Source organism: Echeneis naucrates, chromosome 5 (assembly GCF_900963305.1).
Source record: "Echeneis naucrates chromosome 5, fEcheNa1.1, whole genome shotgun sequence".
In the NCBI taxonomy this organism is placed as follows: domain Eukaryota; kingdom Metazoa; phylum Chordata; class Actinopteri; order Carangiformes; family Echeneidae; genus Echeneis; species Echeneis naucrates.
This window is the reverse complement of record NC_042515.1, coordinates 6,748,111-6,765,074: the sequence shown is the minus strand read 5'-3', so window position 1 is coordinate 6,765,074 and position 16,964 is coordinate 6,748,111. Positions and strand designations below refer to the sequence as shown.

At 40.8% G+C, this 16,964-nt stretch overlaps 1 protein-coding gene across 2 annotated transcripts in view; it reads left to right on the top strand.

The window, feature by feature from the left end:
- Window positions 1–16,964, top strand: part of slc12a5a (solute carrier family 12 member 5a) — a 127,707-nt gene that overhangs the window by 92,657 nt on the left and 18,086 nt on the right. For both annotated transcript variants that reach the window (XM_029501654.1, XM_029501656.1), the window contains one exon: window positions 12,301–12,447. In XM_029501654.1, coding sequence (XP_029357514.1) covers window positions 12,301–12,447 — 147 coding nt within the window. The remainder of the gene's footprint in view (window positions 1–12,300; window positions 12,448–16,964) is intronic.

The following is a 16,964-nucleotide window of genomic DNA, read 5'->3' as shown; positions in this document are numbered from 1 at the left end:
TGAAACAAAAAGAACAGGTCACAAATAATGAGTCTTCTTAAATTTATTATTAAGATGAAACTCGTACACGGTCTGATGCAGCATTTATAGATGAATCATTGTTGATGCCAAGCTCTCGTTAATGAGCTGCGGACAGCTTGTTCACCTGAGAAAGGTCATGATGTTTTTTTGCCAAGCAATGGTCATTAACTGTTGCCAAATATAGATTTCCAGATTTCCAGTAGATTACGTCACAAATCCCTTCACACTCACAGGAGAAGCAGAAAAACTCCATCGGTTTAGAACTTGTCAGTCATCCTTTGTTGATATTATAAATCCCCTGCTTGTGTAACTGGATTGCATCTTAAATGCCACTCACTAATGACTTCCTTACACATTATCCCGTGGTATTTTCTGTCCAGAGGTTTTTTTTTTTTGTTTGATCGACAGACAGGCAGCTACATTATGAATCCTGTGGGAAATGGTGGTTTTAGCCTCCCAGTGATATGTTAAACGTAGCAACAATGAAACAAGAGGAAATACCGATGATGTCAAATTATTGTGGCAGGTTGGTGGGAAAGCCATCGATTCACATGTTAACTTATGTCACTCTGACCTTTAAAACTGTGTGACTGACTTCCACTCCTTCTGTTTCTTCTTGTGCAGTTTTGATTTCATTCAGGTCTTTCGCCTTCCTCACCTTGAAGAAAATCACTGATGATGGCCTTAGATGCCAGTATATCTGATACACTGCCTACTTTATCTAGTGTGAATCCAGATGAGTCCTGTAGATAAAGAGTAGCAGTGGCGATAAGGCTTGCAGATACAATTGACCTCATCATCATAGTGATAACTGCAAGTGTAGCTCTTAAAGTGCATAAAAATTGAATTATTTCGACAAATTATATATCTTTGTTGTATATCATGCAAAATGAGTTTGCTCATTTGAAACGGTACTCTATTTTTGACACTTGACTCTAAAGATACTGTGAAAATCTTCTGGAAGCCGCCATCTGAAATGATATGCTGTTATCCCCATTTGAAATGATCCTGTCTCTCCCACCCCTCCTTCCTCCACAACTGGCTGCTGTCCAATGTGGTCAGACAGTAAGTCATTAGAACTAGAGCACAAACTGGCTTTTTGTGCATGAATAAACCTTGCACCTCAAAAATATAATCTAGCAATGTCATATCTTCATTAGGCATTTGACAGATGGCAAAGACTGAGGCCTTCACAAAACCCCTTAAGATGACAATCAGTTAAACTATGTTATTACAACATTAAAATTTTACTATTGCTACATAGCCAACATTAGCATTAACAACTGTTTACTTCGCAGTTTGCACAAAACACCAGAGCAAGTCACTTTCTGATAGTGGCTCATTATAGTCATCAGGTCAGAGGGGGTGTTATAACCTCTACCTAGCCACACAAATCACACAGAAAGCCACACAGAAATTCCTCTGTGTTCAATTTTCACTAGAAGTACTTCATACAAAATAACTACACACACAAACAAACAAACAAACAAACAAAAATTAGAAAAAAATGAAAATGGCTCTGTTCATTATATAAAGTATAATAGAGAGACTGTTCTGAAATTTAATTTGGTGACCAAACCTCCAAATGGTTTTTAAAGCTCATTTCTATTATGACCTGATTGCACTAAAAAATTGCAGGTAGCAGCTTTAAACAACAACTGTGTTTCAACATCAGCTCAACATGTCCTCACTTGTAGCTGCCTTCTAGTTGCACAGTCGGCCATTATCCCAGCTCTCCAGTTGTTCCAGGCGCCAGGTGTATTTGCCTGGCTCAGCTAACCGCAGGAGCAGGTCTCATCTCCCCCCTGTCACCTCAACCCTTTCAATGCGTTAATTAGTCCTCACATTGCACCGAGCTCCTGCTTCTCCAATCAGCAGCACATTCTGCAGGCAATCTCTCCATCGCCATGAGAGGCTTTTCATTAAGGCAGCCTGTGGCGTTTTATCGCTCACATGACCCTCTCCCTCCCCCTATCGCCTTCCCTCTATTTCTCATTCACTCCCCCTTGCTCTCCATCTCCTTCATCATTGGTCCCTTGAGTGAGGGAGTAAGTCAGTTGTGTGTGAGAGAGAGAAATAACAGAGTAGCAGGCTTTCTTTGTCGCAGTGTGAAAGCCAAGATTAGAGATTTGGTTGGCGTGTGACATGAGGGAGCAGTCTGGAGGTCGCAAAGGTCAAGACAGAAACCAGTCATTGCTAATCTGCCGGCGATTTTCTCCACTTTGACTTTATTCCTTCAACACAGGCGGACAAGGCACCTTTTAAACTCTGAAGTGATTCAAAGTGCTTACAAAGTAATACATGCATTGGAACAGCGCTTAAAGCTGCTATAGCTAATATTTTCTTTGCTGCTTTTTTAACACTGAATCAGGTAACAGCTTTAAGTGAAAAAGGGTTGGTCCTGATGGAACCACTGAGGATTATCTCCTGATTCAGCACTTTTCTTTCAGCTCTGTACAGCATTTCAGCATTGTTCACCTTAATGTTTAGGTGTCAGACATCAGCTGAAGTGTTTTAGTTGTCTGCTTTCATCAGCACTGTTTGCAGTAAAAATCCATTCAGTACTAGCTGAACAAAACACTAAATTAGTGTTGGTGGTTGGCTGGTGACCATTTTATGAGATTTAATTCTTCAAAAAAGTAGTTTTTCAATGAGAAGATCGGAGAAAGAAAACCAATTATGCTGTCTCTCTGAAGCATCTTGAGTAGATAATACAAACTGCCACACATCAGTAAGGCCAGTGCAGGTTTACAAATACAGTGAAGATTCAGTACAATAATACAGATGGAGACAACTTTGCTTTGTCTCCATCCAGCTTTAAAATCTTTACCATGACTAAATGGAGCTGGAGTTTAAAAACAAGAGACGTGCTGAGAACAAGACAAGAGACCTTGTGCACTTTGCTGGAGATGGCAAATTTAGCTTCTCCAAATTTCTAATTCTCGTGATTGGTTTAAGATGATAAAATATGAATTTAGTTTTAGCCTTTATAGAGCTGCTTGATCTAAAGTCTGTGTCATTGTAAGATATTTAACTAGACCTCTAGTCTAACTGATTCAGAAATCAAGCCATGCAATTGCTTAGATTGGGTGAGGGTGGGGTCACCCTGGACAGGTCGCCAGTCCATCGCAGGGCCGACACACAGAGACCAACAACCACTCACATTCAGCCCTACAGACAATTTAGAGTCACATGATGTCTTTGGACGGTGGGAGGAAACTCATGCAGGCACGGGGAGAACATGCAAACTATACTGCCATGCTGTCCAAAATACAGTAATTTGTTCATTCATTCGCTGTATTTATCATCACATGTAATTGCATCCATCCATCCATCCATTGGCAGTGGCAACATAGAAAACATATAAATATAATGTGACAGCAAACATAAAACTGATGGTCGCTGTTCAATGTGAAATATAGTGTAGTATTAGATCTAAAATATCTCCCAAATGAGCCAAACTAAACATAATATAAACTGTGATTCTCTTAGGTTTTGCCCAAGTAATTTTCTGGACAACTGCTTGCGTTAAAAATGATAGGAACTTTATTCCATATGCTCTCTCCCTCTGCTTTTTTCAGGGTAATGTTCCCACACATTAACGTTGTTTCCTATCTGGGTGTTTTATGATCCTTGCTCGCAGCGCTGCCCTCCCTCCCTTCCTCTCATTAAACGAGTGCATCGGATCAGTATTCCCATCGGCCGCCTGCTGAAGGATGGATCCTGATCAATGTCATTTCATGTCATACATCACAGCAGCATGCATGTGAGTTTATTGTGGTGCTAGCCAGAAATAGCATAGCCATATAGCACAGACGCCAAGCTAACAGGCTCAGTGGTTCTCTCTTATTGCTAATAATCTGCTCATTATCTTTTAAATTATCAATCAACATGTACAGTAGTTTATGAAATAATAATCATCTTCTGTGGTCTTTATTAGTCTTGCCATAAGCCTAAAAACCAAATAATCTGTGTTAATTGACATATGATGAAAAAAACAAAACAAAACAAACAGCAAATGCTCCCAGCTGAGAAACTCAAGCCAGCAAATTTTTCTGATTTCCAAATGCCTGAAAGAATAAACCAACCACCAAAACAGTTGCGTCGCCCTTTTTGGTAAATCGAGCAGCCATTCAATTTAGTTTTCAATTATTTGTTCCAGTTTCACTGGTGAACAACTTAGTAAAGTCAGAGCCTAAACTGTTCTTCAGGATGAAATGCATGCATTAGATCCTCAAACCTTTTTGAAGATAAGATATTGGTGATTGAGCTGAACGAAAAAAGTAAAAGTCCAGATTCTTCTGAAATCTTTGAAGTCTCAATGCTTTGTCCTGTTTTTTTGTATTCGGCTTTAAAAGGCTTTTTGTTCCGATATTGTTTTGTCGAGGCCTTGTCGAGCTTATCGGGTCATCTTTCCTGTCCGTGCTGGCAGATTATTTTGTTGGATACTGCTTCTCACACTTCCTTTGTGAAACACTGCTGTTAAGTCTTTGCAGTAAAAAGCAGTTTTAACTCACCTGTCTTCTGCTGCTGAAAGCCAGAGATCCAGTGAGGCTGTTCACCAGAACATGTCCATTAGTGGATACGAAGACTTTTAGCCTTGGATGTGATAGTGTGGCTAAAAAGAGGTTCCACAGCTGGTGGTAACGTATGCGGCTTTGTGGAGTCTTTTAACCTAGAATATTCTAGTAACACATGTAGATGCTATTTTGAGGTGGTGAACCTCAGCACCGTCAGCACCACAGAAGACTTTTGGCTCCAGTGGTGCAGTGTTTTACAGATAACCAGTGAATAACGTTTTGACGCACACGTGTGCGCACACACAGCCACACTCACAGCAACACGCAGCATTGACCGCTGAGTGACTGGTTCATCCACAGCCGGCTGGGGAGGCTGATGTTCGCTCTCCTGTCCTCTTGCTGTCTGTTTAATAATTCAGCACACCTGAGTAGAAACACATTTTCCCTATCAGCTCCTGTTTGACCAGCAGAGCGTGGAGACGGCGCTACAAGCTCCCAGTCTGCCCCCCCCCACCCCCCCCGCCTCGCTCACTGAAATAAATGCCTCTGTTTCTGCCTTCACAGCAATGAAACTGCAAATGTCTCCTCTCCTCTCCGTTTACTTTGATGTAATGACTTATTGGTGAATTAATCATCACATACGCCAAATGATAGAATTCCTCTGAGTTACTGTTATAGATGGAGACAGACGAAAATGCCATTATGTTGGATTCAGTGATGTTCATACATTGCATTCAGCTGATCTTTTTGAAGCTAGGAGCAGCTCCAACAGGGAACTGGTACAAATTTGTCTACACATATGTCGGATTTCAACGTGCTGTCGATGCTGGTTGAGCGTGAGTTAGAAGATGTGACCAGTTTTGGGGGCCTAAGCAGGGTTGGCAGTGTGTCCCTGAGCCTGAGGGGCCTGGACATTTCCTTTCCTCTTTGCTGTAACAATAGATGTAAGGATATGTGTTGTCTGTTCACACACACCGCCTTGTTCCTCTGCCCTCCTTCACTTTCATTTTCTTTGCCTTGGTGCTAGATTTAATTCTTCTCTTCTAAAAGCGCTAATCAGAATCAGAATCAGAAATACTTTATTAATCCCCAGAGGGGAATTCTGCTGTTTGCTATCTTATCTTCTAATAGTTAAGGAGTTGTAAGGTCTGGTGGACTAATGTCTAATATGGAGAAAGTAGTATCCATGCTAACCTCAGCAATTCACAAGATGTCTATGCCAGGGTTGAGATAAGACTGAGAGGGTGAGAGGAAAGAGAAGAAAAAGAAAATAATGACCAATACAGGCTTTGATAAGTAGTATGAATGTACAGTCGTGAAGTGGTCCACACACACCTCATTGTATGAATACAGGACCTGGGGTCCTTCTGTGTGGAACACGTTCTCCTGAAGCGGCTCTCTTTGAGTACTTCAACTTCCACAGCCCGAAAGACATACAGGTCAGGTTAATTGGAGGTTTCACTAACCATTGATGTGAATGTGAACATGAATGATTGTCCAGGATGTACCACGCCATCAGCTAGTCAGCTGGGCTTGCCTCCTCCATACAACCCTAAACGAATAATTACTATGGAGCCAAGATAGTCCCCTTTTGAATCACAGTCTGTCTTCCTTTTACAATTTGGATTTCCAAAGCCACAGTTACTTGCTTTCTTGATCAAACCATGTGTCAAAGAGGTTGTAAAGTAGCCTAAACATTAAACAATGAAACAAATAACCATGACGTTATTTTTGCATCGAAGGCAGTCTGTTTTATTTGGGTTTTTTTGTTTGTTTGTTTGTTTTTTTTTGGTGTCTTTTTTTTAATGCAGCACCATGCTTGCATTCTGCTTCATTGGGCGTTAGAAGCTCAGTGGATCATGTGAATGAAGTGCATCTGTTAGCTGATGAGGGTGTGCAGATAAAAGGGGGAGGGGGGCTGGTGAGAAACTAGTGGCAAGTGGTAGGGCAGCAGGAGGCAGGGAATGAAGTAGGCTGCCAGGACAAATGTATTGAAAGGTCCTGTTGTGCATCCGAGACACCTGAGCCATCCATTCAGTGGGGTTGGTGCTCTTCCCTGGGGGTCGGTGGGCAGCTGTTCTTTCCAAGTTCTGTGGTGCCACACTGGCTTACCTGTGGCTCCACAGCAGTCACTGTTCCCTTTGCTCACTGTGGCTTGCTCTCCAGGGAAATCATCACACTGCTGTCTCCCAGCCCCGTTAAACAGACACTGGAACTGTGTGAGCGTGTGTGCTTGTATGTGGCCATGTATATCTCTCAGAGCGGACGCTGGTCAGGATTGCAATATCTGTGTACAAATGAACAAATCAAACATCAATTGAATGAAAATAGAGAAGCTGCATTTTCAATAAACATTCAGCCTTTTCCCGAACCAGGGCCAAAGATTCAATGCATACACAATCATCCCATAACTTTCTGGCATTTTCTCAATGTAAAGTCGTTAGAGGCATCCATTAGTTCACCAGATTTTTTTGTTCTGGAAGCTGTTTACCACAGAGGCGTTTTGTTGTGTCCTCGGTCTCTGTGGTGTTCGCCCTCTGTATCTATTATCTGTGTCTGCACATCTTATGTAATATCTGGGATTTTCTTTAGACAAACACTGTAATTGATTATGCATTATAGTTAACTCAGCTGTGAGCGACCACAGACGTTAATACAGCGGACCAACATATGAGGTCAAGCAGGCGAGAAAAATAACATTTTGTAGTCTAGAGAGGATTATTGCCTTGTTGGGTTATGTTACGCTCCCGTGAAGTGCAGTGGAGCATAAACACCATTTTGATGTAACCCTGAATCGAGTTAATACAGCTTTTCAGGGCAGATTTGTTTTATTGACGATCGTTATATTTAGTCACAGTATGTTTCTTACTGAAGGTCTACTGATGTGAAAGAGAACAGGGCAAAAATAACTTCATCATTTTGTACTTACAGCTTTTTTGACAAACGAGTCTACCAAGACGCTACCAAGATTCTGCAGTCCAACCTTAATGTTTGTATGAATGTTTGTGAAGTCATACTTTTTTCTTATCTATTTTTGATTAAATTGACGATCTCAGAAGATGTTTCTTCTCTGTTTTGATGTATTTGAAGTGAAACAACAAAGGATTTGGCCCCCTTTTCGCTTGACCACAAACCAAAGTTACTGAAGTTTTAGCAATCATTTCTAATTAGAATCAACCACCTGGAAAAGACTGACAAAGCAACCTCATGAAGGTTTTAAATGTGTAAGTCTTGTACACCACACTATGTAAATTCATCCAGTTTTCCCTTTAATAACTTACCTGTTATTACAAACTGACCACAGCCCGCTTTGTGCACCGGCAGCAGTTTAGGGCCCAACAACAAAGTGCTGATGGCAGGGGAACCTTTCTGCCAGCAACACCTGATTGCTAACGTATATTACACACCAATTCCCTGAAGGAGCTGCAAATGGAAATGAAGTCTTTTTAATTACAGCATTGCTATTGGAAGTGGGCGGGGATGTGTTAAAAGCCAAGAATTTGCTCCTTAATAGATGTGAGAATAAGAAATGAAATTGTTGACTTCTCTATTATTATTGTCAGTAAATAAGGGCTTAACCCTCCTGTTGACCATGGGGTTAAATTGGCCCCATTCAATGTTCATCACATCTGTGTGTGTGTGTGTGTGTGTGTGTGACTTCACATCCCCACACCTGCAGGAGCAGACAGCATTTCATGGGCTGTGTCCACTCCAACAATAGATGCTGAGCAAACCTGCCAAATACAGGATCAAAATTTGAGCAGCATTTGATGCACAGCCTCGCTGTGTTTGCAACATGCATGTTTACTCAGGAAAATCACCTGATGAAGCACCGGGAAAAATCAGGGCACAAGGGCTGTGCATAACGTGGCTGAAGGACGTCATGGGCATAACATTACATGTGATCATTTTTTCACACGTTACGCCCCACAGTAAATTCAGACTGCACATTTTCAAACCGCAGAAATAAAACCAGACTACTAGATACTGTAGCATTTAGTGAATTTCACAATAACGTAAAAAAAAAAAAAAAGTGTCTAAGAGACTTCTATAGGGCTTTGATAACACAAATGTTTCAGCCCATCTCAGTATTCATAAAAAGCCCCCAACAACTTTTGGTTACTTACTGAGACCTCTGACAAGCTGATGATGACAAATCCCCTCTGCCACCCACTGAAGGGCACAGCCACACTGAGCACTGAGTCACAATCTGATTTGCATAGTTTAGACAATAGGGAAAAAAATAAAAAAACAGTGCAAATCAGTACCCTATAGTGGTGCAGATGACGATGATGGACGAGCTTTGTTTGCTGCTGCTCCATCCAGAGGTCACAATGTCGCGATTTGATTAAAGCTCAGGGAGGCTGGAGGTTGAAACATTCCCTCCTGTGAAGATTAAGTCGTGAAAGAGACAAGATTGTAGGTTACATTGTCTTTGAAAGACCAGCCCCACGCACATACAGATAGAAATGATTACAAAAATGATGAGAAATGTTTTTGCCTTTTCTATAGTGTTTGCAGGTGTCACGTAGAAATTCATTTAACATCCAAAAACACAAAATACAAAAGATAAACAGTTGTGTGACAAGGCGAGCAAACACAGAACAAGCCCAATAAGGCGTATTATACATATTCAGCATTTCAGGGTTTATGTGAAACGCAAAGAAGCAATGCAGCAATAATAATAGACAAAAAAGCATGAGCATTTATTGCATTTGGGATGGATGAAAAATTTTCAATCCATTGTATTTAATTTTTAGAAAATTGTTTGCGGTGATGGATTTGGTTTTTTGCGTGATTTAATAAAAATGTCTGCAAAACTTACTGTTGCAGCTCACTGATAGGTTTAGGCTCTTCCTTCACAGTGGAGCCCAGTCAAGCCCCATGTGGAGCATACGAATTCCCAAATCAACAAATTATTACTCTGAAGATCAGAATTCATCCCAAATTCAGCTCTGTAAACTAACGGCATTAATGCTGCAGAATACATGTGATGTTACTAAATAGCAAGAAATGGATTAATGTCCCTTTCGATCACATCATTTCATATCGACATGTTCATGAGTAATTTGCTGCTGGTCTTAGTGTGATCGGGGATTACAACGTGTTATTTCACTAATTACAGGTCCGAGCGTGCGCTCTTGCACTGCTGTTTATCTAAAGAAAATTAGGCGGTAATAATATTTCTGCGACCTGTTTGGACTTGCCCTCTCTCTGCTTCTCTTCCCTGCTCTTACTCCTCTCTCCTCTCCTCCTCTCTGCAAACCCTGAATTATTAATGGTGGAAAGCAAACCTCTCCAAACAAATCACATACTGTAGCAGCAGACACAATATTATTCATTTGATGTCAGCCACTCGTCAGGATGATGTGATTATACGTTGGGTTTATGAATTCAGCATCTGCTGTCACTTCTCAGAGCTTCTTTTTTAAATCCTCCATCTTGTGTAGTGTCCATCCTGTTCTAACAAATGTAATATCCAAACACTGCTGGAGAAATACACGAAACATATTCGTGATAACCAAGACCGTCTTGGTTCCCTCAGAAGCTTGTCATACTTACACTGCATAGTTTTAAAGTGTAAAGAAGACAGACACTGAGCCCTAAAGTAAAAAAAAAATATGACACAATTATAAGCGTTAATAAGATGTATTTTCATTCAGCCTAAGATGTCACATTCAGCAGGTAAACTTCTGCCGGTGCTCTTAATAGAATAGTTTGGAAATATTTTGGGAAGCATATTTATTTCTTATCTTTCCAAGAGTTAGATGATCTGTACCCCTCTCATGTCTGCACGAGGTCTGACTGTACGAAGGTAATCTAAATCTGCCTACTCACACCAATTAACCTCTAAAGCCAAAACCAAGAACAGCAGTTTGTAGCTGTTTCCGGTCTTTGGGTTAAACTAAGCTCAGCTAAATGATTATTGGAGCCTTATATTTACCTGCCACACATGAGAATTATATCAATCTCTTCATCTAACTCTCAGCCAAAAACCTAATTCAACCTATTTCAAAAAATCCTGCATGCAGTTTTGGACAAAGATGAGGCCTCTTTTTGGAAACATTGCTTCAACAATCATTTTAAAATTCTGAAGTTTAATTTGTAGGATTTGGTTTGGTTAGATTTTTACGTCATCCATTTTTAGAACACAACTCAGAATATCTCAAAACATTGGTTTAGTAGTTTAACAATATATTTGATCCCACCCATTAAAACTTTAGAATTTGGTTGACAGAACTAAAGGAATCTAACAAGCAGCTCCAACAAATAACATTTATTCAGTCAGCTCTGAAATGTGTGGCGTCTGGTGGAGCTTGCAATCCCCATTTTGCTGAAACTGCTGATGTGTTCCTATCACACAGCGACATTTAGTTTTTGATTAGTGAACTATAAACCTTTTGGAGGACAAATGCTCATGTGTAATAAAGTTTGCACTGACATAAACCACCGCTAATCAGCCCCCCATTCATCCTGTTTGTTGAAGCACAGACATTCAGCAGTGAAGGTTTGTTCCCGTGTTATTGGTGATGTAATGACGTTTAAGGTTTGTGCTCTCACTTGGTAAAATGGGTCATGGCTGAATATCAGCATAATATCTCGTCATTGGTCAAGCTGTCCTTGAGCGGGAAATGAATATTTCTCTATTATATACAGGGTCAGTCGATGTGTCCTTCAGTTTTAATAGATGGCATCATAATGGCGCAGACACACACACACACAAACACACAGAGGCGTGTGTTGACAGAGGACATGTCATTATGCAGTACACAAACAAATAGGTGCATGACGATCACACACCCACATCAAGAACAGCACAAAACCCTTCAGGAAAAGTAACGCCTTCAGTGAAACAGCCTTGAAAGTGATTTTCAGCCATTGAGGATGTAAAGTGCAGCTCTGTCTTTGCCCACTGAGCCACAGCAGGGACAGCACTGCAGCAAAACCAACTAAAACAAATCCAATATCAAATACAATGAAATAAAATTAACCAAAAGATTAAAAAAAAAAAACTGAGACTGTAAAGGAATAAAATAATAATTCCTTGAACAGACAGGTCTCTTGATCTCTGTTGATGTAAAATTTTTCTTTGTTTCTGTTTTGGATTCTGAATGATTATTCTGGAAATCAACAGATGATTAGCAGAAAGCAATAAAGGAAAGCTTAACTTTAAAATAAGGCCATTTTTCAATTTTGGGACTCGTGATGTAGCTGAAAGAAGTGCAGTCCTTCTAATCAAGATGTTGAATTACCAAATGCACTGCAAATTTTAATTGCACTAATTAAAAATGAACAAAACCAGTAATACAGAAATAGCAGCTATTTTAACTCAAACCACTGTATCACACTTCCAAACTAATCTGTGAAGTCCTTCAAGTAAAAGTCTGTTTTGCTTTGATGGCAGTTCAGCCATCTGCAGTTTGCTTTCCTTAAATCGTTCTGTTTTCTTCACAGACCATAGCAAATTTGTGTTTCTGAGTATGCGTACCTGGTGTGTTGACTTTTGCTGATTCACACAGACACTCAAATGTACCAAGAGTCATTTCGATAATGCTTCGAATCTGGTGTGGTGCGGTTGTTTTGCATTTTCCTGTCTGAAGTGTGATAGCTTTTAAAATTATACTGCATCACTTAACTCCATCAATCAGCTCATCACTTATACTTTAGTACCAGCTCACAGGACATGTCAAGGAACGACCGTGAATACTCCCCATCTTTGAATTTTTCTGACAAAACCTCTCTGCTCATCTTCATCTAGGCCCCCCAGCTCGGCACTCTGATGGGCGTCTATATGCCGTGCATCCAAAACATCTTCGGAGTGATCCTCTTCCTCAGGATGACCTGGTTGGTGGGAATCGGAGGTGTCATTGGGACTTTCATCATCGTCTTCATGTGCTGTGCCACAGTGAGTGTGGTCCCTACTTTTACTTTAGGAAAAAAAAAAAAGGAAGTTTATCTTTATATCTCACATTCAAATAGGCACTAAAGAGTGACCTTAGAGTGGAGAACAGCCTTCTCCAGGCACCCTGTACACGGCAGCAGATGTAGTGGTAATGAACTGTGCAACAGTAAAAGATAACAGATGTTCTCCATTATTACCTTTGAAGGTTATAATAGAGATTAAAGAATATAAGGAGCTTCTGTGGTTAGGATTAGGCAATGTGACAACAAATACACAAGTAGAAAAACGTTCTTAATTTATCAAATATTTAATTCACTGAGTTAGTGGAAACTGTTGACATTCCATTTATACACAGCCCCGAACTTGATTTTTGAGAGAATTACACAAAATTAAACATTTTGTATTAAATTTTATCTACCACAATGGAAGATTTCATCATTATTATTCACTCCTGCTGTGAAGATGGGCAATGTTTTTGTCCTAATTAATTCTTGCCTTCCCCAGCGCAGACTCACTGTGAAATGTAACTGCCACACAGAGCACCGCAAAGGCTCAAAATGCAGACTCAGAACAATGCTATCGTTTCCTCAGAAAATAGCAGGCCATTCATTGTTGGTTTCATGTTATAAACACTGCTAATCTCTGTTAGCAGTGTTATTTCTAAAAGAAAATGAAACACTGAAGTCGTCAAATATCAAAAACATTACAGCAGAGTCGTCCTTATTTTATATACACAGGCTGTTTCCTGTTGCCTTTTGCTCGACACATTCCTTTCCTTATGTGCACCATGGAATGTCTAACAGACGATAGTAGCCACACACAATAACATCCTCATAGATGAAAGTTGTGTTGCCTCTGGGACATACTATTTATTTTTACTCTGTATCATTGGCGCTGCTTCAACAGCAGCATTTTGTGAAAGCAGCTTTTAACTTTCATGTCATTTTAGCCAGTGTGATCATACTGGACATTGGTAGAGTATAATGTCGCTGCAACTGTAGTCATAAAGCAAAAGCTGTGAAAGCTATCTTTGTCCAAAAGGTTTTCACATGCAGAAAGTAGGAAGGCTCCTCTTGTATTTTTTTTGCACATTCATTTTGTAAAAAGAAAATGGCAAATAAAATGTGGTGCTCCTTTGTTCCTTTGAATGTTCCCATTAATGCCACAGAGCTGTAGTTGTGTGTTAATGTGACATTGGTGTAAGACTGACACTCCATCGAGGCCCTGAGACCCGAATTACATCAGACACTGTCCCAGAGGATCAACAGAGCTGCTGTCCAAGATCTGAGGGGCTGTTACAAATTAATTGTGTTTGACTTCTTTGATATGTTTGATTTTGCGGGTACATATATTGTGTCTCCTCCATGAATACTTACCGTGCTACCTGTTCAGTAGAGTGGAAGGTGAAAGCATTTCACCTCAAGGGCTTTTCTGTTGAAAACACAAATGTTTCTTGTCAGCTGCAAAGCCTTCTGTCGAGCATCAAGAAACATTTCAATAATCCCAATATTTGAAATCTGCTTCTCCACATAATGAAGCCATGTCTTCATCATCGTACAGGACACCTTAATTCAAACTGTGTAGTCTCTGTGCTTTGATGATTGTGTATCTCCTCTCTGGTTTACAGCGTGTGCTGTTGCAGGACTGTATGTTGGCATGTCTGTGTGTTTGTGCAGCCTAGATTCTCTTCGAGCAGAGAGTGTATTTATAGAACAGCCCCCTCAAATCCAAACCATAGCAAAGTTGCCTGCACAGGCACACAAGCAATATGCTTCCCAATCATGTTTCTGTGTGACGATGTGGAGAGGGCTGTGAAACAACATGCTGAGGGAAAGCAAGAGGATTTTTAGTGGTTTTGTGAGGACTGGTTACACATCTGGAAACTGACTAACCATATCAGAGCTGAATAGCTTTTTATACATATATATAGCATTCCTTGTATTGAAAATATATATATCCAGTTTATAAAATGGTTGGTAGCATTCCCAACGAAACAGTAAGCCACTCGAATGTAATAATGGGACTTATATTGAACAATAGATCATTATTTTCCTCAAAGAAAAATTCTGTTGCCCGTATGCTAAAAATACTGTCCAATGCCTTTAAAGATCCAAGCTGCCTCAGACTCAGTTTGACAGGAAGTCATGCAAACACGCACAAGTACTCAAATTTTCAATGCAGGATTTCTTGAGCTTGCAGACACTTCAATGCATTAAGCTTTCCTTCGATGCAAATAATTACCCGTGAATATATAGATACTAAAAATATATTCTTCACCTTCCAGCCTCTCACTCTCATTTTTCTCATCATTTCTGCCCCTCTCTCTCTGTCGCACACACACAAACACACACATCCATGTGCAGACAAACACAAGTTTCTTATCGGTGACACCAAGCTCATTGCAGAGCCCCAAGGCGATAAGCCTGAGCGTGAACGGTGGGAAAGAAACCCCCACCCCTTTCCTCCTGAGCTCCTTACATAACATATAACCACCCAGCTCTCCAGGGGTTGTCAGCAACACACCGCAGGAGTGTGTATGTGTGTGTGTACATAGATATATGCAGCAATCCCCACCTTAGTGAAATCCACAGGACTTGAAGAGCGAAGGCATTATGCGTGCTGTAAAGATTGACAATATGCAGCGTGACCCCATGTTTTATTCACACAATGGGAAATCACTGACGGAGCACTTTACATTTAGATGTTCAGTCACAGCAGCACATGTGTGAACCCGTCCATGGCTTCTATTCCCGTCATGAAACATTTTGATGGAATATTATCGAGCCGCCGAACGCTCACACATTCTGTGAATCATGATTATGTGAAGAATGTGCTTCCATGTGGAGCAGATCTGACACATTATCCCAATAAGAACGACAAACATACACAGCCAACCATTGTCACAGTTACCACTGTTTCTGCACAGCGCTCTCATGGCTGGAACAGTCAAACATCTGTTGCATGTGTCTTTTTAGCCCAGGTGATAAATGCAGGCTTGTCATCAACATAAAATGAGGTATAATATTCTAGATGGAAAGTCATCAGTTGTTTGGCCTTCCTCATTACTTCCAGGTCTTGAATCCCAATGCTGCCCTCTGTTGCGACTCATTTAAATGCTAAGGATGCTGTCCTCCCTCCATCCCCTCTATTTTTTTACGATTATATCTTTCACTTCCTCAGTTTCGCCATCCTTTTTTTCATTTTACTGTCTCATTATTTCATCTATTGCCTCATTTCCGTTGGCTCGCCTCCCTCTCCCTCTCTATTTCTATCTACTATCAAATTTTTCTCCTGCTCTCCCACCTCTCTCGCCCCTCTCTCACCCTGCTGCTGCGTCTCATCTTTTCATGTTCATCCTCTTTTCCCAATGCCAGTCTGAAAGTAAAAGATCACCTCCATCACCTAAACAGCACACTGAAAATAGATAACCATTGCACTATTATATTTAAATTGATGAAGTTTGGCTTGACAAAAATACTCTGCATTTGTGATGATGTATGTGTGTGTTGAAGCATGCTAATGATGCAAACTCTTGGGGCAGCAGGAAGGCTGTATCCCTGACAAAACCAATTTCTGCTCATCTCCGAGGTCAACTAAAGGCCCAATCGGACTTTGGCTGTGTCCAAAGTGTCTTTTGCAGTCAGTATCAGAGATATATTGGCCAGCAGAATTTTCTCCAAAATTAAAATTAGTTCCTTCAAACAAGACATTCCTCAGGCTCAGCTAGAGTCATGACAGCTGAGAAATTATTCAAGTTTTGCTAGCATTCAGGCCACCTCACTCCTTTTGTCTGAGGTACAAGCTGTCTGCTGTTACACCTCATATGGAGGAGACAGATGGCTGATGGCATGATCTCAGGTTGTCTGCTGGCATGCTAGGAGACCAGAGTGTGTGTAGGTGCATGTGAATTTGGAGGTAAAAGCACATGGGTGAAGGTAGAGCAAGCAAACCCGAGCGTGCTGTAAACTCTATCACACAATCTTTCTAGCCATCGCAGTTTCAGGTTACCTGCATTGCCTTAAAGTGGGACGGTAAAACGGGCCACAGGCTCTGGGTCAGTGGGAAAAATGATGCTGCTCATCCTGCCCACTGTGGCAGAACACTGCTGCCTCCAGTGCCTGTCCGTCAATCCGCTGCTGATTCAAACAAGAGGTCATCAAGCAAAGTTGTTGAACTTTTTGGTCTATCGTCATCAAGTGCCCGATGTACTATATCTACTTTTAAAATTGTGTGTGACCTTTGGTGATTTGTGCAAACTTTGCAAGACAGCAAGAAACAATCCACTGGGTTTGTGACAGCAGCTGATTGATGAGATTTCTTAATGTTCCCATCTACAGCGATGCCCAGAGGGTCAGGAGGAATGAAAGTGGGGCATGGCTAAAAGTGAAGGTAAAGTTCCCAAATGGGGGGGGAAACTGTCAAAACAAAGCCATTAAAAACTAACCAGAGGAGAGAAGTAAAATTACCAGGACCACCAGAGACAAACCGGACTTCTGAGAGGTCACAGTTGTTGCTGTAAC